Source organism: Nerophis lumbriciformis, linkage group LG02 (assembly GCF_033978685.3).
Source record: "Nerophis lumbriciformis linkage group LG02, RoL_Nlum_v2.1, whole genome shotgun sequence".
Classification (NCBI taxonomy): Eukaryota; Metazoa; Chordata; class Actinopteri; order Syngnathiformes; family Syngnathidae; genus Nerophis; species Nerophis lumbriciformis.
In genome coordinates, this window is record NC_084549.2 from 63,600,001 (window position 1) to 63,627,566 (window position 27,566).

Consider the following 27,566-nt stretch of genomic DNA (forward strand, 5'->3'; position numbering starts at 1 on the left):
AAAACCTAAAAGAGTTACGATTTTACCAAAGGCAGCAATCATTAGTGAAGTTTTGTAGCACATGCACAACATAGCGATCTAGTTATGTTTTGATAAAAATGGGGGAAAACGCACGTACAACAACAACAAGGCAACTAACGTGGCTGTAGACGCTAAGTTCAATCATGAAATACAACTTTGCCCGAGCAAAAACGATGCATGGTTTAACTGGGAGAGTCTTGATACCTAGCCACAAACAAAACAGTTGTAGACATCCATGCTTTTCCAAGTTTCCATCTGTTTTGTTGTGTAGAATGTAAGGGTGTAACGGTACGTGTATTTGTATTGAACCGTTTCGGTACGGGGGGTTCGGTTCGGAACGGAGGTGCACCGAACGAGTTTCCACGCGGACAATAAGTAGCGCACCGCACGTTGTGTAAACAATGCACACCGAGGCACAACACACGGCATGCTAGCAATGACCGGGCTACTACAAAATGCAAAAAGCCAGAGCTGAAAGACCCTCCTGCCTCGTAAAGATCTCCCGTTTGGGAACATTTCGGCTTCGAGGTGCGATACAAAAATGGATAACATCGCTTCAACAAAGATAAAGACGAGCGTCGTGCAAACACCGCATTCAAGCAGCCTCTCCTCGGCGAGTCAGGCAGGGCTAAAGCACTAACTAATGTCGTTGGTGTTTTTATAGCAGCAGATTTAAGTCCATATTGCATTGAAAACTAGATTTTGACCAACTTCTATGGTGGAAGAACAATGAGCCCATATGTAATGTATCATTCTTTTCTTACTGCCAAGTTAGCCAGGCACTACCTCGCCATACTTGCTACCTCCGTGCCCAGTGAAAGGGTATTTTCCACAGCTGGAGACATTTTAACCACAAGCAGGTCTGCTCTTTCTGCAGACAATGTGGTTAAACTGTTTTTTTTCTGGCAAAAAACATGAAAATTGAGTGAAAGTCACCAGGGTTAAAGGGTGGGGGGGCAGGGGGGGGGAAGAAAAGTTAATCTGAGGCTGAGTTGACTTGAAACTGTTTAATGTTGCACTTTTTGTATGTAGAAGAAAAGTTTTGTCATTTTATTTAATCTGAGCAACAACTTGAAGCAGTTTAATGTTGCACTTTATATGTGGAAATGTTGCACTTTATATGTAGTAAGGTTTTGTTAAGAAACCAATTCTGAGCCTCATCTTATTTAGTTTTTATTTTATATATGTTGACTGCATTAACCCTGGCAATGGACCCTGTGTGTATATGTATGTTATTGTTATGCTTAGCATTCATGACTGCCTGCTGTTGCACTGATCAGCCTAGTGGTGGTGCACATCCATCACACACAGAGCTATTTTAAAGCAATGTTAAAAGGATAAAGCCATTGTTTACAAATGTTGGTAAATAAATAACCAGAAAATGTATATTTTGTTGTTTTCTTACTGTACCGAAAATGAACCGAACCGTAACCTCTAAACCGAGGTACGTACCGAACCGAAATTTTTGTGTACCGTTACACCCTTAGTAGAATGACATCTGGGGGACCATATAGTTCAACACGTCTGGGAATGCGCACAACAGATAACTTGAGATCATTCGACAAATCTTTTTTTGATTAAGTATAGGATCTATCTATTCTATTGCTTAGTTTGCATTTTTGTGCTTGTATCTGCTTTTAGTGGTAAGATCTAGGCCAGGGGTCGGCAACCCGCGGCTCTTTGATCACTCTGATGCGGCTCAGCTGCATACTTGCAGACCCTCCCAATTTGCCCGGTAGATTTCCGGATTTCGGTGCCTTTCGGGATAATTATTCATCGATTTTCACCCTAATAATAATAACAAGGGCGTGCCATGATGGTACAACATTTAGCACCCTCTACAATCTGGACCAACAGCGTGCCAGCCCAGTCTTTTGTTGTATGCATTTTCTGCTTTTACACGCAAGTGATAGCAAGGCATATTTGGTCAACAGCCACACAGGTTACACTGACGGTGGCCATATAAAACAACTTTAACACTCTTACTAATAATGCGCCACACTTTGAACCCACACCAAACAAGAATGACAAACACATTTCGGGAGAACATCTGCACCTTAACACAACATAAACACAACAGAACAAATCCCATGCAGCCCTGACTCTTCCGGGCTACAATATACACTCCTGCTAACACCAAACCCCGCCCCCACCCCAACCCTGCTCCCCCACACATCAACCCCCCCCCCCCCTCCATGCGTCGGTTGAGGTGGGCGGGGTTTGGTAGCGGGGGTGTATAATGTTAGGGCTGCATGGGATTCTGGGTATTTGTTCTGTTGTGTTTATGTTGTGTTACGGTGCAGATGTTCTCCCGAAATGTGTTTGTCATTCTTGTTTGGTGTGGGTTCACAGTGTGGCGCATTATTAGTAAGAGTGTTAAAGTTTTTTATACCGCCACCGTCAGTGTAACCTGTGTGGTTGTTGACTAAGTATGCCTTGCTGTCACTTAAGCAAAAGCCTCATACAACGTGTGGCTGGGCCGGCACGCTGGTTGTAGTGGACGTTAAATGCTGAACCATCACGGCACGTTCGAGAGAATAGTTGCCCCGAAATTCGTAGTCTGCCGGAAAAATCGGGAGGGATGCCAAGTATGACGCTGTCAAAACGCCATTCCTATAAAACCCGCGGGCCGCACTAACAATCAATTTTCATATTAAGGTGTGGGCCGCATGTCTGAGACCCTTGGTTTAGACATAGTACAAACCAAAAATAAAACTTTGTATGCTTGTTATTTCATTTTAAATTTCAAAAGATTTTTGTGGCTCCCATTGTTTTCTTTAATTTGTGAAACTGGTCACAATGGCTCTTTGAGTGGTAAAGGTTGCCGACCCCTGATCTAGGCCCTTTGTGTACTCAGACAGTTGGCACAGTAGCCATCTTGGTTTGGGGGCCCACCACTTTGTTTACTACCATTCACAAGTCATGTAACTGAATACAACATATTTCCCAAAGTCACCTGGGATAGGCTCCAGTTTACCTGTGACACTAAAATAGATGGATGGGCTATTGTTGATGAATCTCGTTGTCAAATCATCAAACGTTGATCTACGCCGTAGGAACACGTTATTAAGATAGTTCTTAGTCAATTGTAGTGCAGTTGTATACAGCGGCAAACCACAATAATAAATACATTGTGGAAATAATACCTCAAACCTTATCATTATCACTATCATCAATATAAAGACTGCCTTTTTTCTTTTGTATTGGACCTCGTCAGATGGTACTGAAGGCCGCCAAGAGTATGTTTATCTGTTTTAAAACACAATACTAACAAATAAGAGGTTTTCAATCCGAGAGCCATCCCCAGAGCAGAGAAGTCTTAAGTCTTTCAGCGTGAAGTAGCCACACTGAAAGCCAAATGTCCTTTCAAAACGCACAAACTGGTCCTCGAGGAGTAAGTACATACTTAATTGTGCCCACTCAAGTTATCTCCCTGACGCAACCTCTCGGTTAGCGGCACATATCGCGGCACGTGCCGCGTGCAAAGGCCCCTTCATGTTCATTTCCCCCCTCCATCTCTGGTGGTTCACCGCAGCGAGAGGAAGAAAACGAACAGATAATTGAATTGGAGTCTTTGCTCCTGCCTACGTATAAAGTATTTGGACTTCAATAGAAGGAACAGCAGGAAAAAAAAGGGGTGGGGACTGTTGTTTTCAATTGGGGGGAGCTGCTAAAAATAGCCATTAAGGAGTGGGCTTTTCCATTAAGAATGAGTGTGAAGAGGAGGTAAACAGACATGCATGTAAATGTGGGAAGGGTGGGTCAGGGATGGTGAGTGTTTGTCTCCTGATAAGGGTGTTTGTATTCCACTACTGGGGGGAAAGCACAGAGTGGGTGGGAGGGAGAAGGAAGGGGAATAAAAAATGATGCTAACATAAACAGTGGCAACTTATAGCTTGGCGAAATCCAATTTACCTTCACTGAACTGCAGTTTCTCATTGTAATAGTGATGCTCCAGATTGGCTGCAGGGGGAAACACAATAGGAGTTACAAAATGCATCATTTGGCTTTTTTTTTTTTTTTTTTTTTTAGAAGCGCAAAAGAAACAGCAAACGGCCTCCATGAGGCCTTTTTGGCAAAGTGTGACGCGCAACTGTGCCTCTTGGCCGGGCTGCCGTGAGCAAGAAGGCAGGCAGCCGAGTCGCTAAGGCCCTCTGGCAGGCAGGGACACCTCCTGGATAAGTAGTATTAATCAGATAAAAGGGCGAGGGGGTGGGGGGAGTGGGGGCAGACAGGCCCAGACATGGGCACCTGCTACAGGGACCGGACAGAGAGGGCTCATGGGTTTTAGCTGCAGGGGACCCCGGGGGCGTTCGAGTGAGCCTGGGTCTCCCTCTAGTGGGCAGATGAAGAGCTTGATGTTCACAGAGGAGGACATGACTGCTGCTTAAAGGACTAGATGCCAGTTTAAGACTGTATATCCACATAAATACCCACACCTGCACTATGTTCTAAACAGAATATTTATTTTTTTATTGGTCTTCGGCATATTCTAAAAATAGAATTGATTATTACTGAAAAATATAACGTGATATTAAATGTGTTTACTTTGTTCCCTATGACACAAAACTAAGCTTTGAATGTTGTGTCCGGATAGCCTATCATATATTGACCTACATTGGGAAAAACTCCCAATCTCATCAAGTATATATTTCTAATTTCTAGTCACAATATCTAAACAAACTTAATACAAGTCACAATCCCCTGAATAATATTTTTTTCAGTGAGACATAACTTGTTTTTAGGCAATAGATCTACTAAAGACTACTTTTGAGCATCACAGGTTCACTGCAAAAAGTCAGTGTTCAAAAACAAGAATTAGGGATATTTTACTTGAACTAAGCAAAATTATCTGCCAATAGAACAAGAAAATTCGGTTTGTCAAGACTTTCCAAAACAAGTAAAATTAGCTAACCTCAATGAACCCAAAAATACCTTAAAATAAGTATATTCTCACAAATAACAAGTGCACTTTTCTTGGTAGCAAAAAAAATTACATCTTTTTGCTCAATATGTTGAAATATATTCTTAAATTAAGTAAATGCTAGTGCCATTATCTTGAGCTCAGCATCATGATTTTTTTTTTCATGCTTGAAGTAAGAAATTATTATTTAAAAAAACTAATTTTATACTTGTGAGTGTTGATGACACAGCTTTGCAACAGTTGATATTCTAGTTTCAAGCATGTTTTACTCAATATAGGTCATCAAATCTCAGCAACAAGCTGTAATATCTTACTGAGATCATTTAGGACCAAAACCCTTAAAACAAGTAAAACAGTCTAACATAAAATCTGCTTAGTGAGAAGAATTATATTATCAGACAGAAAATAAGCAAATATCACCCTTATTTGAGATATTTAATCTTACTTAGATTTCAGTTTTTGCAGTGTTCACAATACTAGTAAGTATAGCTAATACCGTATTTTTCGGACTATAAGTCGTAGTTTTTTTCGTAGTTAGGCCGGGGGTGCGACCTATACTCAGGAGCGCCTTATGTGTGAAATTATTAACACATTACCGTAAAATATCAAATATTATTATTTAGCTCATTCACGTAAGAGACTAGACGTATAAGATTTCCTGGGATTTAGCGATTAGGAGTGACAGATTGTTTGGTAAACGTATAGCATGTTCTATATGTTATAGTTATTTGAATGACTCTTACCATAATATGTTACGTTAACACAGGGCCGGCCCGTGGCATAGGCCGTATAGGCAAATGCTAAGGGCGCCGTCCATCAGGGGGCGCCACGCCAGTGCCACAAATGTTGGAGAAAAAAAAAGAAAAGTTGGTACTATTATTTCTAAATACAAAAAATAATCCCACGTTAATTAAAATGCAAAGTAAAGCCTATATAATATAAATATTATTTGTTACAACAATACGCCGCCCCCCCCCGCACGGTGCGCCCTCTCCCTTCCCGTATCATGACTCTTTTTGGACGTCACCACATCAAAAAATCAACACAAGATGTCAAAACGGCCAAAACTGTCAGGTGCCCAGGGAAGAAAAAAGAGAAAAGAAGAAGAGGAGAAACGAGAAAAAGACAGAGGTAGCAGGTAGGTAACGTTAGCCTACATTAAATTATTTGTCTGTTACAGAATGTGATAGTAACCTGACTTTTTAGCATTAAGCTAATGTTACATGATTCGGCAATTGCTAATCAATAAATAGCTAGTTCTGTTTTAACGTCGGGTTAATATTGTGGAGGGGGCTAAATTGTTATGGAAAATAATAATGTAACGTTAGGTAATTACAGTACTCCCACCTTACATTCCTCAGGGACATTTGTATTAGATCTTTTAAGCAGGTGTTTTTTGTTTACATTATTGCCTTCTGGTTAGCTAATGTTTGCCCTGCAGGTAATAGTCACTTTTCCACCCCTTTATATATTAGGTATAGTTGTAAGCCTAGTTGTTAAAGTGCACATCATTAATGTTAATTAAGCAATATGTATGTAAAAAATATTGTATTTCATATATTAATTTTTTATTTTTTGCATTCATTTATTTATTCATATTTTTTTTTATCTTGTTAACTATTCTGATTGTTAATTTGCTTTCTTTAAGTAAAAAAAAGGTCAAAGACAAAGCTATTCGGTTTCTTGTGAGTATATACACTTCACTGCCGATGTGGGGGGGCGCCACCTAAAATCTTGCCTAGGGCGCCAGATTGGTTAGGGCCGGGCCTGCGTTAACATACCAGGCACCTTCTCAGTTGGTTATTTATGTGGCATATAACGTACACTTATTCAGCCTGTTGTTCACTATTCTTTATTTATTTTAAATTGCCTTTCAAATGTCTATTCTTGGTGTTGGGTTTTATCAAATAAATTTCCCCAAAAAATGCGATTTATATATGTTTTTTTCCTTCTTTATTATGCATTTTCGGCAGGTGCGCCTTATACTCCGGAGCGACTTATTCTCCGAAAAACACGGTAAGTTTTAATTGACGATTTTCTTATTTCAAGAAATCTTACCAAGACAATTTTGACTTGTTCCATTTGCAGATTTGTTTCCTCATTACAAGCAAAAATAGGATTGGATTAGGATTCTCCCTTTTGGGCAGGCAGTGTCCTCCCAGATTTAGTTCTAAACAACAGAAATACCAGCTGTCAAGAGGTCGAAGCAATCTCTAATGACTGCCGTCTTCCCAGGCTTTTTGTCCGCCCAGGTTGCCCCACCATGCATGAATTGAAACTGAAACTTTAAAAAATATATATTTATATGTCCTGTCCAGCCACTCAGGAAAATCATATTGTTCATGTAGATACACATACCTGCTGTTCAGATTTACTTTACAAAGAAGTGTGGGATATTTCTCTTGTTGCCCTATGTGTATTTGACTTTATTTGGATATATTTAGTGTGTGGCGCAGCTGGACCAGAGAAAGGGAATAGAAAGAAGAAGAAAAAAAGAAGACAGAGGGGTAAATTGCGGGGGATAAGACAGAGAGAGAGTTCTAAGTCTGTCTAAAATATTGAGAGGTGACTAGAACTTAAGTTTAACAGCTTATTCTACAACATAGGAGTAAGTATAAACAACAGAAATATACCAGTGCTGGAAGGCAGAGTGTGGAGCTGTCACAAGGTCAGAGCAATCTCTAAAATGGCTGCCTGTCTCCCCAGGCTTTCTGTCCGCTCGGGTTGCTCTGCCTCTGCGTGAATTGAAACTGAAACTTAACGTGTGTGCCTCGCACACACAATCGCTTCCACTCTCTCTCTTCAGGCCTGTACCTCATGACATCATTAATAATAATATATAAATGTGACAGTGCACAGATAAATAACACTGCAAAAACTGAAATCTGAGTAAGATTATCTCAAATAAGGGTGATATTTGCTTATTTTCTGTCTGATAAGAAAATTCTTCTCACTAAACAGATTTTATGTTGGAGTCTTTTACTTGTTTTAAGGGTTTTGGTCCTAAATGATCTCAGTAAGATATTACAGCTTGTTGCTAAGATTTGATGACCTATATTGAGTAAAACATGCTTGAAACTAGAATATCAACTGTTGCAAAGCTGTGTCATCAACACTCACAAGTATAAAACTACTTTTTCAAAGTAATCATTTCTTATTTCAAGCATGAAATAAAAAAATTATGACTGACACAATTTTGTCTCATAATTAAAACAGATGACAGCCAAATGGACTTTACTGTTTTATTTTCAATGAAACAATAGAAAAGATGTACTCATATAGTAGTACAGTTGGCACAGTACATTAAACTGACAGTTAATATTTAAACATTTAACATTTCAAACTATTTTGAACAGAAATAGTTCATGCACATTCAGATAAATTCTTTAAAATTACAATAAAAAAAATTTGGTCGGGGGGCGGGCTGTAAATATATATATATATATATATATATACACATATATACATACATACATATACACATATATATACATATACACATACATATAATATATATATATATACATATATATATATATATAATATATATATATACATATATATATATATATATAATATATATATATATACATATATATATGTATATAGTATATATATATATACATATATATACATATATATATATATATATACACACACATATATACATATATATACATATATATATACATATATATATATATATATATATATATATATATATATATACACACATATATATACACATATATATACATATACATATATATACACACATATATATATATATACATACATATATATATATACATATATGTATATATATACATATATATATATACATATATATATATACATATATATATATACATATATGTATATATATATGTATATATATATATATATATATATGTATATATATATATATATATTCCTTGCGCACTAATTCACTAAAAGAGCACGCACTTGGCGCGATGATGTCATTTTATCGATGGGAAAATGCAAAAAATGTAATGCCAAGCGCATATCATTATGTCAAGATAATGGCACTAGCATTTACTTAATTTAAGAATATTTTTCAACATATTGAGAAAAAAGGTCTCATATTTGTTTTTTCTACTATTTTTCTGTATGACTTAAGTGTTATTATGACAATGACAATAAAGGAATTGATTGATTGAAAAGTGCACTTGTTATTAGTGAGAAAATACTTATTTTAAGGTATTTTGGGTTCATTGAGGTTAGCTAATTTTACTTGTTTTGGAAAGTCTTGACAAGCCAAATTTTCTTGTTCTATTGGCAGATAATTTTGCTTAGTTCAAGTAAAATGCCCCTAATTTTGTATTTTTTTTTCTTCTTGTTTTTGAACACTGAATTTTTCCAGTGCACAGAGTGCAATCATTGTGCTTATCTTCTTCTAGCAGAATGGAGGTCAATTCTGAGGCATTCTACCAAAAGGAGGGTAAATATGACCTTAACAATTGGATTGGTTTGAGCATCTTTTAGGCACAAAATGTATCAAATAGGTCTCCGCATTAATAAATGTTTCTATGTGCAGCCCTCGATGGATAGTGACAGTCATATTTGTTCCAATGGAAAATGGACAGCTGAATATTGGTTCCACAGTCACCTGTGACCCTAATGGAAAGGGGTTGTTTACATAGTCTGACTTGCATTTTTCATGGAAGTCGCATGCACACAGACCAAATGTAGCCCGACATAATCTTCAGGTTGTCAAAGGAAGCATGACCCCAGCTATCATTACAATCCTGTGTGAAAACGTTGAGATACTTTTGGATGTTGCTCCACCCCTCGCCCACATCCCCCTCCCTGCACTCCGATATCAAGCCACACTTTAGTAATCCTCCAAATGAAAGGATTTGGAAGCCAGAGCGTCATTTCGCCAGTGAAGATGGGAAGGAAGGCGTCTCATACAAGTGAGAAGGGAAAGTCGTCCGTGATTAGAGGAAGAGGAAAAGAAAGACACACACGAGTGTAGGTAGATCAATAAAATATGCAGGTGTAGAGAAACTCTCCACATTCATAGCCATTCTGAGTGTTAGGACCCAAATCACTGTGAAGATTTAACATGATTTCACACTTTTATGCATAACAGTTTTAATAGTTGCCAATATATGTGCACTGACTGGCACATTTGTTTCATTCTTTAGTTCTTCTACTTTGTACAAAGTCAAAATCTAGAAATTCTCTTTCAAAGTGTCCCTTACGTTTTTGCAAAAATGCAAATATCCTATTTTTTCATTTTAATTAAATTGTTGCATTTCATGTAAGCACACACAATTGATGTATTTGTTTGTATTTATTTATTTGTATAATAATGAATAGTAATGCATTAGATTTATATAGAATTTTTGTAAACAATCAAAGCGCTTTACTGGCACAACTGACAACCCATCAATAATTCCTTCCACAGTCATGGTGGTAAGCTACATTTGTAAACTGTTGGGCCGCCCAAAATATCTGTTCCTCAGCTGTGGTCTGTATGAGACGCAGCTGTACTCAGTTGACAAACTATTTATAGCGACGCCGTGATCAGAGAGCGCTAACGAGTAGAGATGTCCGATAATGGCTTTTTTGCCGATATCTGATATTCCAATATTGTCCAACTCTTAATTACCGATTTCGATATCAACCGATACCGATATATATAGTCGTGGAATTAACACATTATTATGCCTAATTTTGTTGTGATGCCCCGCTGGATGCATTAAACAATGTAACAAGGTTTTCCAAAATAAATCAACTCAAGTTATGGAAAAAAATGCCAACAAGGCACTGCCATATTTATTATTGAAGTCACAAAGTGCATTATTTTTTTTAACATGCCTCAAAACAAGCAGCTTAGAATTTGGGACATGCTCTCCCTGAGAGAGTATGAGGAGGTTGAGGTGGCGGGGGGTGTATATTGTAGCATCCCAGAAGAGTTAGTGCTGCAAGGGGTTCTGGGTATTTGTTCTGTTGTGTTTATGTTGTGTTACGGTGCAGATGTTCTCCCGAAATGTGTTTGTCATTCTTGTTTGGTGTGGGTTCACAGTGTGGCGCATATTTGTAACAGTGTTAAAGTTGTTTATACGGCCAACCTCAGTGTGACCTGTGTGGCTGTTGACCAAGTATGCATTGCATTCACTTGTGTGTGTGTGAAAAGCCGAAGATATCATCGGGCCGGCACGCAAAGGCAGTGCCTTTAAGGTTTATTGGCGCTCTGTACTTCTCTCTACGTCCGTGTACCACTCTGAGAGCGGCGTTTTAAAAAGTCATAAATTTTACTTTTTGGAACCGATACCGATAATTTCCGATATTACATTTTAAAGCATTTATCAGCCGATAATATCGCAGTCCGATATTATCAGAGAACTCTACTAACGAGTTTGTGCTGCTATGTTGACATCATCGGCTGGTGAGCTGCTTTCTCACATCAGAGTTTGTAAAAGTTTATCCTAGATCATAAGTAATGACTCTTACCTTGATAATAGAAGGACTAGGACATAATTCGACAAGTTGGTCAACTTTGGTGGGCGGGGTTGGGGGGGACGGGGTTTGGTGGTAGCGGGGGGTGTATATTGTAGCGTCCCGGAAGAGTTAGTGCTGCAAGGGGTTCGGGGTATTTGTTCTGTTGTGTTTATGTTGTGTTACGGGGCGGATGTTCTCCCGAAATGTGTTTGTCATTCTTGTTTGGTGTGGGTAACAGTGTTAAAGTTGTTTATACGGCCACCCTCAGTGTGACCTGTATGGCTGTTGATCAAGTATGCCTTGCATTCACTTATGTGTGTGTAAAAGCCGCATATGTTATGTGTCTGGGCCAGCACAATGTTTGTATGGAGGAAAAGCGGATGTGTCGACAGGTTGTAGAGGACACTAAAGGCTGTGCCTTTAAGGCACGCCCCCAATAATGTTGGGGGCGTGAGATTTTCGGGAGGGGCACTGAAATTCGGGGGTCTCCTGGGAAAATTGGGAGGTTGAAACTGATACCGATAATTTCCGATGAATTTTAAAGCATTTATCGGCCGGATTGATTGATATGTGTATATCGTAAGTCCAGACTTTAGGGACACAGTGTATAAAACACTGCATAAAATTGTCCTAAAATTCTTCCTGCGCCTCACAGTTATTGTAAATCACCAGATATTCTCATTCTAAATGTATTTTTTACTGCATGACTTAGTGGCTATTGTACACTGCGACAGCGGGGAGCGTTTTGAGCACTTCCCGGCGCTATTGCCCAGCCTCCTGGCCTGGGGCAACATACGTATGGACTACACGGGGCCTCTTGCTATGTGATCTAGGAGAAAGTCAACAGTTTAGTTCTCCTATCGCTTTGTGGCAGGATCTCGGGTCAACAGCAACATAGGGAGGGCAAAAGAGAAAAGGCCTAATAATAACCTTTGCATGTGTGTGTGGAAGGTTTTAGCATGTCAATCCCACATACTGACAGACTATGTGTGCACAGGAATAATGAAAGAGCCCAAGAAACAGCAATAATGCCAATAAGCCTTATGTGTGTTTGCGTCTTTGCGAAAACAAATACAACTTATCTCAAACACAAACCCAATATAAACACTATTTACCTGGCTCTCCTTTATCGTAGTACTGATACGTGCCAATATCTGTATCTGCGGGCGAGAGAGAGAGGGGAGGGGAGAGAGAAAGATGAACATCTCGCTGTCAGGGAAAAAAAAGAAGGAAGAAGCGTAAGACAAATCAGCAATTTTGCAGCGTGGGATAAACAATCGCTATCAGCCAGTGGCCTGTCCCGTCTGCCAGCACCGCGCTTTAGATAAGACCACGGCAGGGAGGGAAGGAGGCGTGAGGCTGGGATGAGGGGTACGAGCCAGAATGAAGAAGGCGGGTGTGATTGAGGGGAGGGTTAATAAAGACAAGTATGCCCATCACGGCCCGTCTGAGAGACACTCTAATTGACACGTATACATTAAAAGATACACACAAGTGGGCTACAACGCACTTTGTGACACGCACACACACCCACGCACGGATTGCTGAGGTGAGCGTTTCCTCCTCAGTGTTATTCCTGCCGGCCCCAAACCTCAGATTCGCACAACACATCATTTCTTTATCACGCCGCCGCTGTTGCTGAGGCCAGGACACGCTAATACAACAGGAAAGATGATGGGACACACACACACACACACACACACACACACCTACACACACTTCACCTTGTACACTGCACAGAGAAATTCACATATAAATCAGAAGGTGAAAACATGGTGAATTCGATAAAGATGCAGAAGTGCAGACTAATTTTATGACACACACGCAGGGGCACACACATTTTACTTCGTATGCTGCAGGGGTTCCCATACTTTTTCCAGCAGGCGAGCTACTTATCAAATGACCAAGTCAAGGTGATCCACCGTGTGAGTCTGTGTTTAATTATATGTATATATATATATATGTATATGTATATGTATATATATATATATATATATATATATATGTATATATATATATATATATATATATATACATATATATATATATTAGAGATGTCCGATAATATCAGCCTGCCGATATTATCGGCCGATAAATGCTTTAAAATGTAATATCGGAAATTATCGGTATCGTTTTTTTTATTATCAGTATCGTTTTTTTAAATTTTATTAAATCAACATAAAAAAACACAAGATACACTTACAATTAGTGCACCAACCCAAAAAACCTCCCTCCTCCATTTACACTCATTCACACAAAAGGGTTGTTTCTTTCTGTTATTAATATTCTGGTTCCTACATTATATATCAATATATATCAATACAGTCTGCAGGGATACAGTCCGTAAGCACACATGATTGTGCGTGCTGCTGGTCCACTAATAGTACTAACCTTTAACAGTTAATTTTACTCATTTTCATTAATTAATAGTTTCTATGTAACTGTTTTTATATTGTTTTACTTTCTTTTTTTTATTCAAGAAAATGTTTTTAATTTATTTATCTTATTTTATTTTATTTTATTATTTTTTTAAAGGACCTTATCTTCACCATACCTAGCTGTCCAAATTTGGCATAATAATGTGTTAATTCCACGACTGCATATATCGGTATCGGTTGATATCGGTAATTGAGAGTTGGACAATATCGGAATATCGGCAAAAAAGCCATTAATGGACATCCCTAATAAATATATATATATATATATATATTAGGGCTGTGATTAACACATATCAAATATTAATGAAAATTTATCAGTTCCGAGTTAAGGCTTAACCCGGAAGCCGCGACCATTGATACAGTGCCTGTGATGAGAGGTGGCCAAATTCGCTTCAAAACAGAACTTCAGATAAAACTGAGGTAACTTGTTGGTATTGCAGCAACAAATGTTCTTATTATCGGCGCACATCAAGTTTAAAATACCATCTTAAAGCGAAACCCGTACTCGAGGATGACTTACTGTCACCAAGTTTTGAGCAAACCAATGACTTGCAGTTCAGTAAAACATTTGAAAAAAACATTAACTACTAAATTGCATTTGTACCCAAATATTGGGGTATTTTCTTAAGCAAATCTTATTTATGCAGCAAAAATAACCCGTGATCAATCCTGATTAATCACAGATCTCGAGTGGCATATATGTATATATATATATATATATATATATATATATATACAGTATATATATATATATATATATATATATATATATATACTGTATATATATATATATATATATATATATATATATATATATATATATATATATATTTATATCATACAGTATATATACATACAGACATACATAGAGTATGTATACATATATAACATAAATTATATATAATGTATGTATATACACATACAGTACTTGTATAAGTATATACACACACACATACATTTACAGTATATATATATAGACACACACACATACATTTACAGTATATATATATATATATATATACACATATACAGTATATATACACATATATATATATATACAGTATATATACACATATATTTATAGTATGTATGTATATATATATATATATATATATATATATATATATATATATATATATATATATATATAATCAAACTTTTATTTATATAGGCACGTGGCAAACACAAAGTGCAAAAAAAATAGAAGACGAGAAGAAAACACACACGCACATGTAAATATATATATATACATACATGTATACACTATATATATATATATATTAACATGTTAAAGATGTTTAATAAAAAGACAAACATGTTTAACGCATATAGATTCCCTTCTTTCATGAAGACAATATAAATTGGTGTATTTACTTTATTCTGATGACTAGCATTGATTGGAATCAGACAGGATTTACAGTAGAGCAGATAAATTCCATAACTTTGAATTGACATTGTGAAAAAAAAGTCCTTCTCTTTCCAATAACACACGACAATGGTTTATCTTCTTATTTGTCAAGCTTCCGTACTCGTTTGTAAACCCTTTACAAGATGTACATTGGAGGCAGCTCGCTGGCTTGTGTGCGCTAGACTTCTGAAACCCTTATTTTGCTAGCGCAGGCAGGATGGAGCAGCACTTTTATTGTGAAGACAGGAACTGTGTGGTCGGTCTTTACACTTTTGACAGCAGGTACAGCGGGAGAGTCTGTTAAAATAGAAAGTGCTTGTCGCGTTCCTGCCCGTCTATTTTCTTCACACTGAGCTCGCAGCAGCCAGTGTCATCTAGGGCTGCAACTAACGATTAATTTGATAATCGATTAATCTGTCGATTATTACTTCGATTAATCGATTAATCGATTAATAATTGGTTAAAAGACACAAACTACATTTCTATCCTTTCCAGTATTTTATTGGGAAAAAAACAGCATACTGGCACCATACTTATTTTGATTATTGTGTCTCAGCTGTTTGTAAATGTTGCAGTTTATAAATAAAAGTTTATAAAAAAATAAAATAAAAAAAAATGCCTTTGCACATGCGCATAGCATAGATCCAACGAATCGATGACTAAATTAATCGCCAACTATTTTCATAATCGATTTTAATCGATTAGTTGCTGCAGCCCTAATGTCATCTCACAAGATCCTCGGGTGCCGTGAATGTCAATCAAGTGAAATCATAGTGAGGATTGATGATCGCTGATTTTTAGAATTTTTTTTTTAATGCCTGGCTGGCGATCGACTAAGAGACCCTCTGCGATCGCCTAATGAGCACCCCTGTTATACTGTGTTAAGAAAGTTGGATATAAATTGCTAGTTTTTGAACCCTCAACATTTTATAAACAAATTGTCCACTACTGTTTCACAGCTACATTGTGGGTAACTGTGGTAAAAATGAATATTATCCTCGCTTTTGAGGTGGATGTATACACTGTCAGAAAGGCTGTGATACGGCGCGTCACACCTCGACAAACAGGCATCTTTGCCGATATTTATCCAACCACATTTCTTGCAAGATAGAAGTCACATGGCAGGGTAAAATAAAACTGCAAACAAATAAGGCCATGTCACCAGGATAAACACCGGGTCGTATATGTTAGTGTAGACACATGGAGTCACATTCACACAATACACACAGGCGACGCCAGCCACCCAACAAGACACTATCTCCCTCTAACGTCCAGCAGACTGTGAAAGACGGGAGGAAAAGAAAACAAGAAAACGGAGAAGCGGAGCGTTTCTGACTGTCGGAGAAGATGGACTGATAGCGGCAAGCTCAAAAGGTGACAAAAAAACCCACAAAGTCAAATATACAAAACCTCGGACAGACCAGAAAATTGTGTCAAAGTTATTGTTCACAGCAGCTTTTAGTGTACATAAAATTCTTTACTGCTGACCAGCCTCCGCTAGAGATGGTCTCCTGCTGGCCCCACTATGGACTGGACTCTCACTATTATGTTACATATACTATGGACTGGACTTTCACAATATTATGTCAGACCCACTCGACGTTCATTGCATTCGGTTTCCCCTAGAGGGTCACCCACATATGCGGTCCTCTCCAAGGTATCTCATAGTCATTCACATCGACACCTCACTGGGTTGTGAGTTTTTCCTTGCCCTTATGTGGGCTCTGTACCGCGGATGTCGTTGTGGCTTGTGCAGTCCTTTGAGACACTTGTGATTTAGGGCTATATAAATAAACATCGATTGATTGATTGATTGATATTACTACTACAAAATAAAATATAAGTCGCCACACTTTAAATATGAGATTATTTACGTGGAAATAAATATGTATGATTAAATATATATAGTGTAATATATTTGAGAGGGTTCTAATCTTTTAATGGCTATTAAACAGAGGCAACACTGACATCAGCAAGGATCTACATTAGCTTTATTTTTCAACTCACTTACATAAGCAACCTACGCAATGTACGCAACATTTATGCAAATACGACATAGCGTCAATTCCGGTCCATCAACAATCGCTATTTCTTCGGACTCAAAATATATTTTCATTTGTCACACATATACCGAAAATTTGGCCGCCGAAAAAAGATTTTGTTCCCCCAAACCGGATGTTGTTACGAGGTATTTACTTAGTTGGTCCAAAGATGACGAAAAAGTCGCATTCGGGTCGTGTTCAGGTGGCATTTCGGTTTAGACTGAAGTCACATTTGAAAAGATCAGATTCCAAACGGATTTGGACTACCTCCTGATGTGGCATGAATCCGATGCAAAAAGGTCGTTCAAGCGTTTAAATTGGTAAAATAAACTCGGATCCGTGTCACTTGAGGTTAAAAAAAAATCAGATTTGGTGTGCAGTGTAAACAAGGCCTTATTTCCACAGGGTTGGGATTTTGGCCAAGATTCTCTTCTCTGTTCATCCATCTTTCTCGCCTTGTTGATTTGATTGAATCACGTAACACGCGACTGTCACGAGCCTACCCCCGGGTGTTGCCCAATCCAAATCACTGAAGTAGTGGCTGGTGAGGCTTTTTTTTTTATAGAGGGCAAAACCTGGGGAAAGAAAACGTTACTTCCAGTAAAAAATGGGAAGCTCCTAATTTTAATGGCGTGTGTCCACTTTGGATTATTTCTAATGGGTAAAAATAATGCAAGGGTCTACTGTAGAGTATAGGGCGGGGGTCGGCAACCCGCGGCTCTCGAGCCACATGCGGCTCTTTAGCGCCGCCCTAGTGGCTCTCTGGAGCTTTTTCAAAAATGTATGAAAAATGGAAAAAGATGAGGGGGAAAAAAAAATATTTTTGTGTTAACATGGTTTCTGTAGGAGGACAAACATGACACAAACCTCCCTAATTATTATAAAGCACACTGTTTGTATTAAACATGCTTCACTGATTCGAGTATTTGGCGAGCGCCGTTTTGTCCTACTAATTTTGGCGGTCCTTGAACTCACCGTAGTTTGTTTACATGTATAACTTTCTCCGACTTTCTAGGACGTGTTTTATGCCACTTCTTTTTACGTCTCATTTCGTCCACCAAACTTTTAACGTTGTGCATGAATGCACAAAGGTGAGATTTGTTGATGTTATTGACTTGTGTGGAATTAGACATATTTGGTCACTGCATGACTGCAAGCTAATCGATGCTAACATGCTATTTAGGCTAGCTATATGTACATATTGCATCATTATGCCTCATTTGTACGGTAGGTATATTCATACTTGCCAACCTTGAGACCTCCGATTTCGGGAGGTGGGGGGGTGGGGGGGCATGGTCGGGGTGGGGCTGGGCGTGGTTGGGGGCGTGGCTAAGAGGGGAGGAGTATATTTACAGCTAGAATTCACCAAGTCAAGTATTTCATATAAATATACAGTATATATATATATATATATATATATATATATATATATATGTATATATATATATATATATATATATATACAGTATATATATATATATATATATATATATATATATATATTAAAATAAATAAATATATATATCATAAAATAAATAAATAAATAAATATATATATCAAGAGGGACAGAGACAGCGCACAGTGCATGTGGATCACATGTTACCATGGTGAGAAAACATGGAGAGACTGGAATGTAATTGAGTGATCTATGTTTGTCTGTTGCCATCTCCTGGTGAATGTTGGCTATAGCGTACTGGGGTTACTTTTTGGTTGGCCAACAATTTACGTGGTGTTGCGCACCTGACGTCATGTGTGTGAGTCTGTTCTGAAGTCTACAGTAAAGAGACTACTTCATCCCCTCGCCTGTTTATTGCCTCCAACTCAATATATTACAACAACATTGCTCCATGCGGACCCTCCAGGTCCGCATGGAGCTGGAGGGGGCGTGGCCTCCAGGTCCGCCTGAATTTCAGGAGATTTTCGGGAGAAAATGTGTCCCGGGAGGTTTTCGGGAGAGGCGCTGAATTTCGGGAGTCTTCCGGAAAATCCGGGAGGGTTGGCAAGTATGGGTATATTTGAGGTCATTTAGTTTCCTTTAAGTCCTCTTAATCCAATTTATATCTCATGACACACTATCTGTATGTAATATGGCTTTTGATTTTTTGCGGCTCCAGACAGATTTGTTTTTGTATTTTTGGTCCAATATGGCTCTTTCAACATTTTGGGTTGCCGACCCCTGGTATAGGGTGATATAAATATTCCTGTGATATTCAAAACAGTGAATTTTAATGAAGTGCAATAAATATTTTAAAAAAAGAGTCTGTTTGAGAGGGGTCTTCACAATGTTTGGGCTCACTCAAGCTGAATGGGCCACGCTGAGCAATTAGGACGTTCACTACAACTAATCACTGTAAAAACAACACAAGGATCACTGATTGCACGGGAATTTTAAGTGACAAAGAAAGTGACAACGAGCCGACGACGGGGTGTTGACTGAACGTGCGATTGTTGAAATCCACGCAAGCGAGATGGGCCCACGGCGCGAAAACAAAGTGAGCGATGACAGCGAAAGACAGAGTGAGGCGTCGAGTGCGAGGGACAAGACGAAGGCGGAGAATCTGTGAGTGGCAGATTGGACTTGGCGATAAGTACCTTTGACGTGGAGTGAGCTCTTGGTGGACCACAAGTGCAGCTCAGCCAGGCAGAACGCCATCTGACGGACGGGCGTAACCCGATTCTGCCGAGGCCAAGATGTGAAAGCGGGAGCGTCCCAGGACAACTGCAGATGTGTATCTGGATGTGGTAACACAAGAGATTGACAAGAGGTGGAAAAGGTCAAGTATGTGGGCATATTGGGAGGACGTGACCGACTTGTTTTATGATGACTTGGTACGTAATGACGAGACAGCAATATGGAGTGATGCGTCTTAGATTGTACCCTGCTCATCATCATATCTTATCGGACCAGACGGAGAGTCGAGTCTTAGCCAATGGTGTGGCTTTTTTCAGGTCGTTGTTAATCACATGGACCTGGTTTAAAGGGCATTGTTCCTTGATGTGGTGTTGGGGTTCAACACAGTTTTCAGGCCCCACCTTGCCATGTTTGGCCTGTTTTGCATACCTGTACCCCTACCCTGTTCAGTGGTCACCATTCTATTCTGTTTAGTGTCGTTTCTGGTGTAAACATTTCTTTAGGATGTCAAGATCAAGATTCAAGATTCAAGATGCTTTATTATTGTCCATTCTTTAATATGTACAAGACACATAAGAACTGAATCTACATTTTCGGCACAGTCCCACTAAGAACAGACATACGTTACAAGGGGGACAAGACGGGACCGCCAACGGATCAGCCACTTACGGCGCTCCTTAAAAAAGGTGGGAAAAAGGTGACATTGGGAAAGGGGGAAGAGTAAAAAAAAGTATCAGTCTAAGGCTGGACCCTCGGGAGGGGTCCAGACTGAGTCCAAGAAAAAAACCTCACATAGCATAGCACACATAAACATGATACATGTAATCACAACAACTCGCAACAGAGGGGGGGGATTTGGGGCCCTGGAGGCCGGCTGCTGCTATAAAGTGCTACTCAGCCGTCCACAACCCCGAAGAGGAATTAAAGGGGAACATTATCACCAGACCTATGTAAGCGTCTATTTATAATATATATAAATATATATATATACATATATCAATATATAACTTGATGTTGCAGAAAAAAGACCATATATTTTTTTTAACCGATTACCGAACTGGGCTTCACGGTGGCAGAGGGGTTAGTGCATCTGCCTCACAATACGAAGGTCCTGAGTAGTCTTGGGTTCAATCCCGGGCTCGGGATCTTTCTGTGTGGAGTTTGCATGTTCTCCCCGTGACTGCGTGGGTTCCCTCCGGGTACTCCGGCTTCCTCCCACCTCCAAAGACATGCACCTGGGGATAGGTTGATTGGCAACACTAAATTGGCCCTAGTGTGTGGATGTGAGTGTGAATGTTGTATGTCTATCTGTGTTGGCCCTGCGATGAGGTGGCGACTTGTCCAGGGTGTACCCCGCCTTCCGCCCGATTGTAGCTGAGATAGGCTCCAGCGCCCCCCGCGACCCCAAAAGGGAATAAGCGGTAGAAAATGGATGGATGGATGTATGGATGGATTACCGAACTCTAAATGGGTGAATTTTGGCGAATTAAACGCCTTTCTATTATTCGCTCTCGGAGCAATGACGTCACAACGTGACGTCACATCGGGAAGCAATCCGCCATTTTCTCAAACACCGAGTCAAATCAGCTCTGTTATTTTCCGTTTTTCCGACTGTTTTCCGTACCTTGGAGACATCATGCCTCGTCGGTGTGTTGTCGGAGGGTGTAACAACACGAACAGGGACGGATTCAAGTTGCACCAGTGGCCCAAAGATGCGAAAGTGGCAAGAAATTGGACGTTTGTTCCGCACACTTTACCGACGAAAGCTATGCTACGACAGAGATGGCAAGAATGTGTGGATATCCTGCGACACTCAAAGCAGATGCATTTCCAACGATAAAGTCAAAGAAATCTGCCGCCAGACCCCCATTGAATCTGCCGGAGTGTGTGAGCAATTCAGGGACAAAGGACCTCGGTAGCACGGCAAGCAATGGCGGCAGTTTGTTCCTGCAGACGAGCGAGCTAAACCCCCTGGATGTCTTGGCTCACACCGTCCCTTATGCCACCGAAGATGATCAAGAGAAGAATATCGACCCTAGCTTCCCTGGCCTGCTGACATCAACTCCAAAACTGGACAGATCAGCTTTCAGGAAAAGATAGCGGATGAGGGTATGTCTACAGAATATATTAATTGATGAAAATTGGGCTGTCTGCACTCTCAAAGTGCATGTTGTTGCCAAATGTATTTCATATGCTGTAAACCTAGTTCATAGTTGTTAGTTTCCTTTAATGCCAAACAAACACATACCAATCGTTGGTTAGAAGCCGAATTCGTCCTCGCTTTCTCCCGTGTCGCTGGCTGTCGTGTCGTTTTCGTCGGTTTCGCTTGCATATGGTTCAAACCGATATGGCTCAATAGCTTCAGTTTCTTCTTCAATTTCGTTTTCGCTACCTGCCTTCACACTACAACCATCCGTTTCAATACATGCGTAATCTGTTGAATCGCTTAAGCCGCTGAAATCAGAGTCTGAATCCGAGCTAATGTCGCTATAGCTTGCTGTTCTATGCGCCATGTTTGTTTGTGTTGGCATCACTATGTGACGTCACAGGAAAATGGACGGGTGTATATAACGATGGTTAAAATCAGGCACTTTGAAGCTTTTTTTAGGGATATTGCGTGATGGGTAAAATTTTGAAAAAAACTTCGAAAAATAAAATAAGCCACTGGGAACTGATTTTTAATGGTCTTAACCCTTCTGAAATTGTGATAATGTTCCCCTTTAAGCAGTGGTGAAGGCGTTGATTGGGGGAGGGGCGGGTGCGTGCATGTATGCGATGTTGAAATGTTTTTGTGGACTGGGGCCGATCTCAAAGTTCGACACCAGGTGTTATTGAAAAAAAAAGAAGGTCAAAAGCGTCCATCGTTGAGGAGTCCTAGTCCTGGTCGTATTGTAGGCTCAGGGATCGATTGTGTTTTTCAGGTGGTTTTCCTGTATAACGCAAAACCAACTTTTCTTACCTATTGGTACCTGTTCTTGTGTATTTGGGATCTGCATAAGTCTCGAAAATGTGAAATACAACTATGGAGGCATGGCGGAGATATTAATAAAACAATCTTGCATTTCTTCATACTTCCTCCAAACGAACCATTTGGAATTTGCCCAATTTCTGATGTTTTTCCCAACTGTGACGTCAGCGGATAGCTTGATGTAAGGTAACGTATTACCCAAAGATCTTTGCACAAGTGTGCCATTGTAGTCTGACGCTGTAGTCACTAAGCGCCTTCTTTTTCCTCTATCCTCTTGTTGTGGGGCAGACCGGCTCATACAAAACCCAAAACCAGTGAAGTTGGCACGTAGTGTAAATCGTAAATTAAAACAGAATACAATGATTTGCAAATCCTTTTCAACTTATATTCAATTGAATAGACTGCAAAAACAAGATATTTAATGTTTGAACTGAGAAACGTAATTTTTTTTTTTGCAAATTATCATTAACTTAAAATTTAATGGCAGCAACACAATGCAAAAAAGTTGGCAAAGGGGCATTTGTACCACTGTGTTACATGGCCTTTCCTTTTAACAACACTTTAACAAGCTTTTCAGGTGGAATTATTTCCCATTCTTGCTTACCTACCACATAGCGAAGGACATACACTATTTGATTTCCTATTATGCAGCTCATTTTTAATTGACAGTTATTGAAATATCTTGTGTGACATCATGCACAAAAGTGCACTTTATTTGTTTTAAACTATTGTAGTGGCGTTCTGTACAAAAAGTGAACTTTAATTTAGTGTTGTTTTGATATGTCATCTTAGTGACATCATGCACAAAAGTGCACTAATAGCTTGTTTTAAAATGTCTGACAATATTGCACTTTCTGTTTTGGAAATGACATGAATGTTTGTGCCACTGCTTAATAACTGTTTAATAAATACAGTTTTGGTAAATTGACTTAGTTGTAATTCCCTCTCTGCATAAAAGTTTAAAATGAGCATATATTAATGCAGTATGAAGAAGAATGTTTTAATGTAGACACATAGAATCATCATACTGCTGTAATTATATGCATCAAGTGTTCATTCAAGGCTAAGGCAAAATATGGAGATATATATGGTGTATCGTGACATGTCCTAAAAATATCGAGATATTAATAAAAGGCCATATCGCCCAGCCCTAGTTCGTTTATTGTAGTGAACTGGTACCTGAAGGTATGCGAGTACCATTGTAGTGAACTGGTACCTGAAGGTATGCGAGTACCATTGTAGTGAACTAGTACCTGCAGGTATGCGAGTATCATTGTAGTGAACTGGTACCTGAAGGTATGCGAGTACCATTGTAGTGAACTGGTACCTGAAGGTATGCGAGTACCATTGTAGTGAACTGGTACCTGAAGGTATGCGAGTACCATTGTAGTGAACTGGTACCTGAAGGTATGCGAGCACACACTGAAAACAAGGTGAAGGCATGACAAGACAACAGAAAACGTGAAGTCAATACTGGGACCCGGTCACAGGAGGCGGCGACGCTCACGTTCACGCATCACGAGCGTGCACTGATGGACACGCACTTGGGGAGATGACATTTCACACAAAGCAGGCAACATTCCACACATCTGTGCGTGAAAACACAACTACAACAGGCGCAGGTCACCCTTCTTCTTATGTCAACTCCATCAAAAGGCTTAGGTTAGCGCAGGGGTGGGAGGATGAACTCGGGTTTTACACCTAAAGTTACGGAGGCATTACTTTCTCAAAAGGCATAAAGGCTTTTTGAAGATGTGATGGAGTGGCAGATGCCAGAATATTCCAGGATAGGAAAGTAAATGACGCTGGAGGGAGTTCATATTGACCATGAGATTCTGGTGCACATGGAGTCAAAGGTAAAGCAGTCATATTGCTGTGTCAGCACTCCAGCTCCCTGTCCTCTCTTTCTTATTTTCTCTCCCGTCGAGTCGTTCTTATCTGTCGCTTATATTCCTCCCGGTGCAGGGATGGAGGAATATCTCCTTTAGCCACTCAACCCCCAAAACTACAAATCCTAACAAAAATAGGACGAGATAACGTTACAGGTGCCATGGAAACGCTGCAGCTAGCAAGGCACGGCTGCCACGGCAGAACGAGTTTACTGACATAAGAGGATTCTTCAGTCCTCTGCTAAAGAGCTGCTTTGGGGGCACTCCGTTGAGATAGCTTTTTTTAGTTGCATGCAAGGTAAGTGTAAAAGTTTGCGGGGCCTCGTTCTTGCAAGGCGGTTAAAAGGGAACATTATCACAATTTCAGAATGGTTAAAAACATTAAAAATCAGTTCCCAGTGGCTTATTATATTTTTCGAAGTTTTTTTCAAAATATTACCCATCACGCAGTATCCCTAAAAAAAGCTTCAAAGTGCTTGATTTTAACCATCGTTATATACACCCGTCCATTTTCCTGTGACGTCACACAGTGATGCCAACACAAACAAACATGGGGGATAGAACAGCAAGGTATAGCGACATTAGCTCGGATTCAGACTCGGATTTCAGCAGCTTAAGCGATTCAACAGATTACGAATGTATTGAAACGGATGGTTGTAGTGTGGAGGCAGGTAGCGAAAACGAAATTGAAGAAGAAACTGAAGCTATTGAGCCATATCGGTTTGAACCGTATGCAAGCGAAACCGACGAAAACGACACGACAGCCAGCGACACGGGAGAAAGCGAGGACGAATTCGGCAATCGCCTTCTAACCAACGATTGGTATGTGTTTGTTTGGCATTAAAGGAAACTAACAACTATGAACTAGGTTTACAGCATATGAAATACATTTGGCAACAACATGCACTTTGAGAGTGCAGACAGCCCAATTTTCATTAATTAATATATTCTGTAGACATACCCTCATCCGCTGATCTGTCCAGTTTTGGAGTTGATGTCAGCAGGCCAGGGAAGCTAAGGTCGATATTCTTCTCTTGATCATCTTCGGTGGCATAAGGGACGGTGTGAGCCAAGACATCCAGGGGGTTTAGCTCGCTCGTCTGCGGGAACAAACTGCCGCCATTGCTTGCCGTGCTACCGAGGTCCATTGTCCCTGAATTGCTCACACACTCCGGCAGATTCAATGGGGGTCTGGCGGCAGATTTCTTTGACTTTATCGTTGGAAATGCATGTGCTTTGAGTGTCGCAGGATATCCACACATTCTTGCCATCTCTGTCGTAGCATAGCTTTCGTCGGTAAAGTGTGCGGAACAAACGTCCAATTTCTTGCCACTTTCGCATCTTTGGGCCACTGGTGCAACTTGAATCCGTCCCTGTTCGTGTTGTTACACCCTCCGACAACACACCGACGAGGCATGATGTCTCCAAGGTACGGAAAACAGTCGAAAAAACGGAAAATAACAGAGCTGATTTGACTCAGTGTTTGAGAAAATGGCGGATTGCTTCCCGATGTGACGTCACGTTGTGAATAATAGAAAGGCGTTTAATTCACCAAAATTCACCCATTTAGAGTTCGGAAATCGGTTAAAAAAATATATGGTCTTTTTTCTGCAACATCAAGGTATATATTGACGCTTACATAGGTCTGGTGATAATGTTCCCCTTTAAAAAAAAGACAGAAGGGTGTGTTTGTTTTGGATAAGAACAATACCAAAGGTTCATACAAGGTTTGTTTTGCAGTTGTTTATTGTTGTGTGCTAACAATAAGTATTGTCTTTGTAAAGCTGCAACACCAACACTGCGCATGCATGCAGAGGTAGATAAAGCTGCTTGATACTGGCCACTCCTAATACTATAAATTAGGCCTGGGCAATAAATCGATTTTATCAATAAATTCTAGTTTTTTTGTTGCAGACAATTTTTGTAAAAATAAAAAGCTATGTTATTCTCTTGCTAAGGCCAAATTTTTGTAGTTTGCACCCTCCCCCTTATTTTCTTAGCGGAGATGCACATGACTAATGCTAACACAAACATGAGCAAGACATTTGTTCCAAAACACAATAATAGTGTTGGTAGTGGTTCTGATTTGCGGCAACAGGCATGGGACAAATGACTGCACGCTGCAAAATTTGTTTAGAAAAAAAGACAACACCACAACGAAATTATTCCAGCTAGGGCTGCAACAAGTAATCGATTAAACTAAAGAGACGTCTCAAAGCTTTATTTTTATTTACACAAGTATTTTATTCAAGACAGAGGATTTAAGTTTGTACTTTATCGATCGCAAATGTTGGGAGTTTATTTATTTGGATGCAATGATATGTTACATTTTTGTTCAGAGAAGTTTTGTCTCCCCAAGGCCTACTTGCCAACCCTCCCGGATTTTACGGGAGACTCCCAAAATTCAGTGCCTCTCCCGAAAACCTCCCAGGACAAATTTTCTCCCGAAATTCAGGCGGACCTGAGTGACGTGTCGACAGCCTGTTTTCACGTCCGCTTTCCCACAATATAAACAGCGTGCCTGCCCAATCACGTTATAACTGTAGAATGATCGAGGGCGAGTTCTTGGTTTCTTATGTGGGTTTATTGTTAGGCAGTTTCATTAACGTCTTCCCAGCACGGTAACAACACACAACAACAGCAGTCACGTTTTCGTCTACCGTAAAGCAGTTCGTCTGCCGTAAACAGCAATGTTGTGACACTCTCAAACAGGACAATACTGCCATCTACGGTGCATGCATATATGACAATAACATCTACAGCTTTTAGAGAA

The 27,566-nt window shown here is 39.6% G+C and overlaps 1 protein-coding gene across 1 annotated transcript in view; it reads right to left on the reverse strand.

Moving 5' to 3' along the window:
- The window catches only part of wdpcp (WD repeat containing planar cell polarity effector), a 211,348-nt gene that overhangs the window by 128,154 nt on the left and 55,628 nt on the right, over positions 1–27,566 (reverse strand). The window contains exons 4-6 of the mRNA XM_072911888.1: positions 19,897–20,037; positions 12,532–12,576; positions 3,937–3,984 (exon numbers count right to left, since the gene is read on the reverse strand). Coding sequence (XP_072767989.1) covers positions 3,937–3,984; positions 12,532–12,576; positions 19,897–19,957 — 154 coding nt within the window. The 5' untranslated portion in view covers positions 19,958–20,037. The remainder of the gene's footprint in view (positions 1–3,936; positions 3,985–12,531; positions 12,577–19,896; positions 20,038–27,566) is intronic.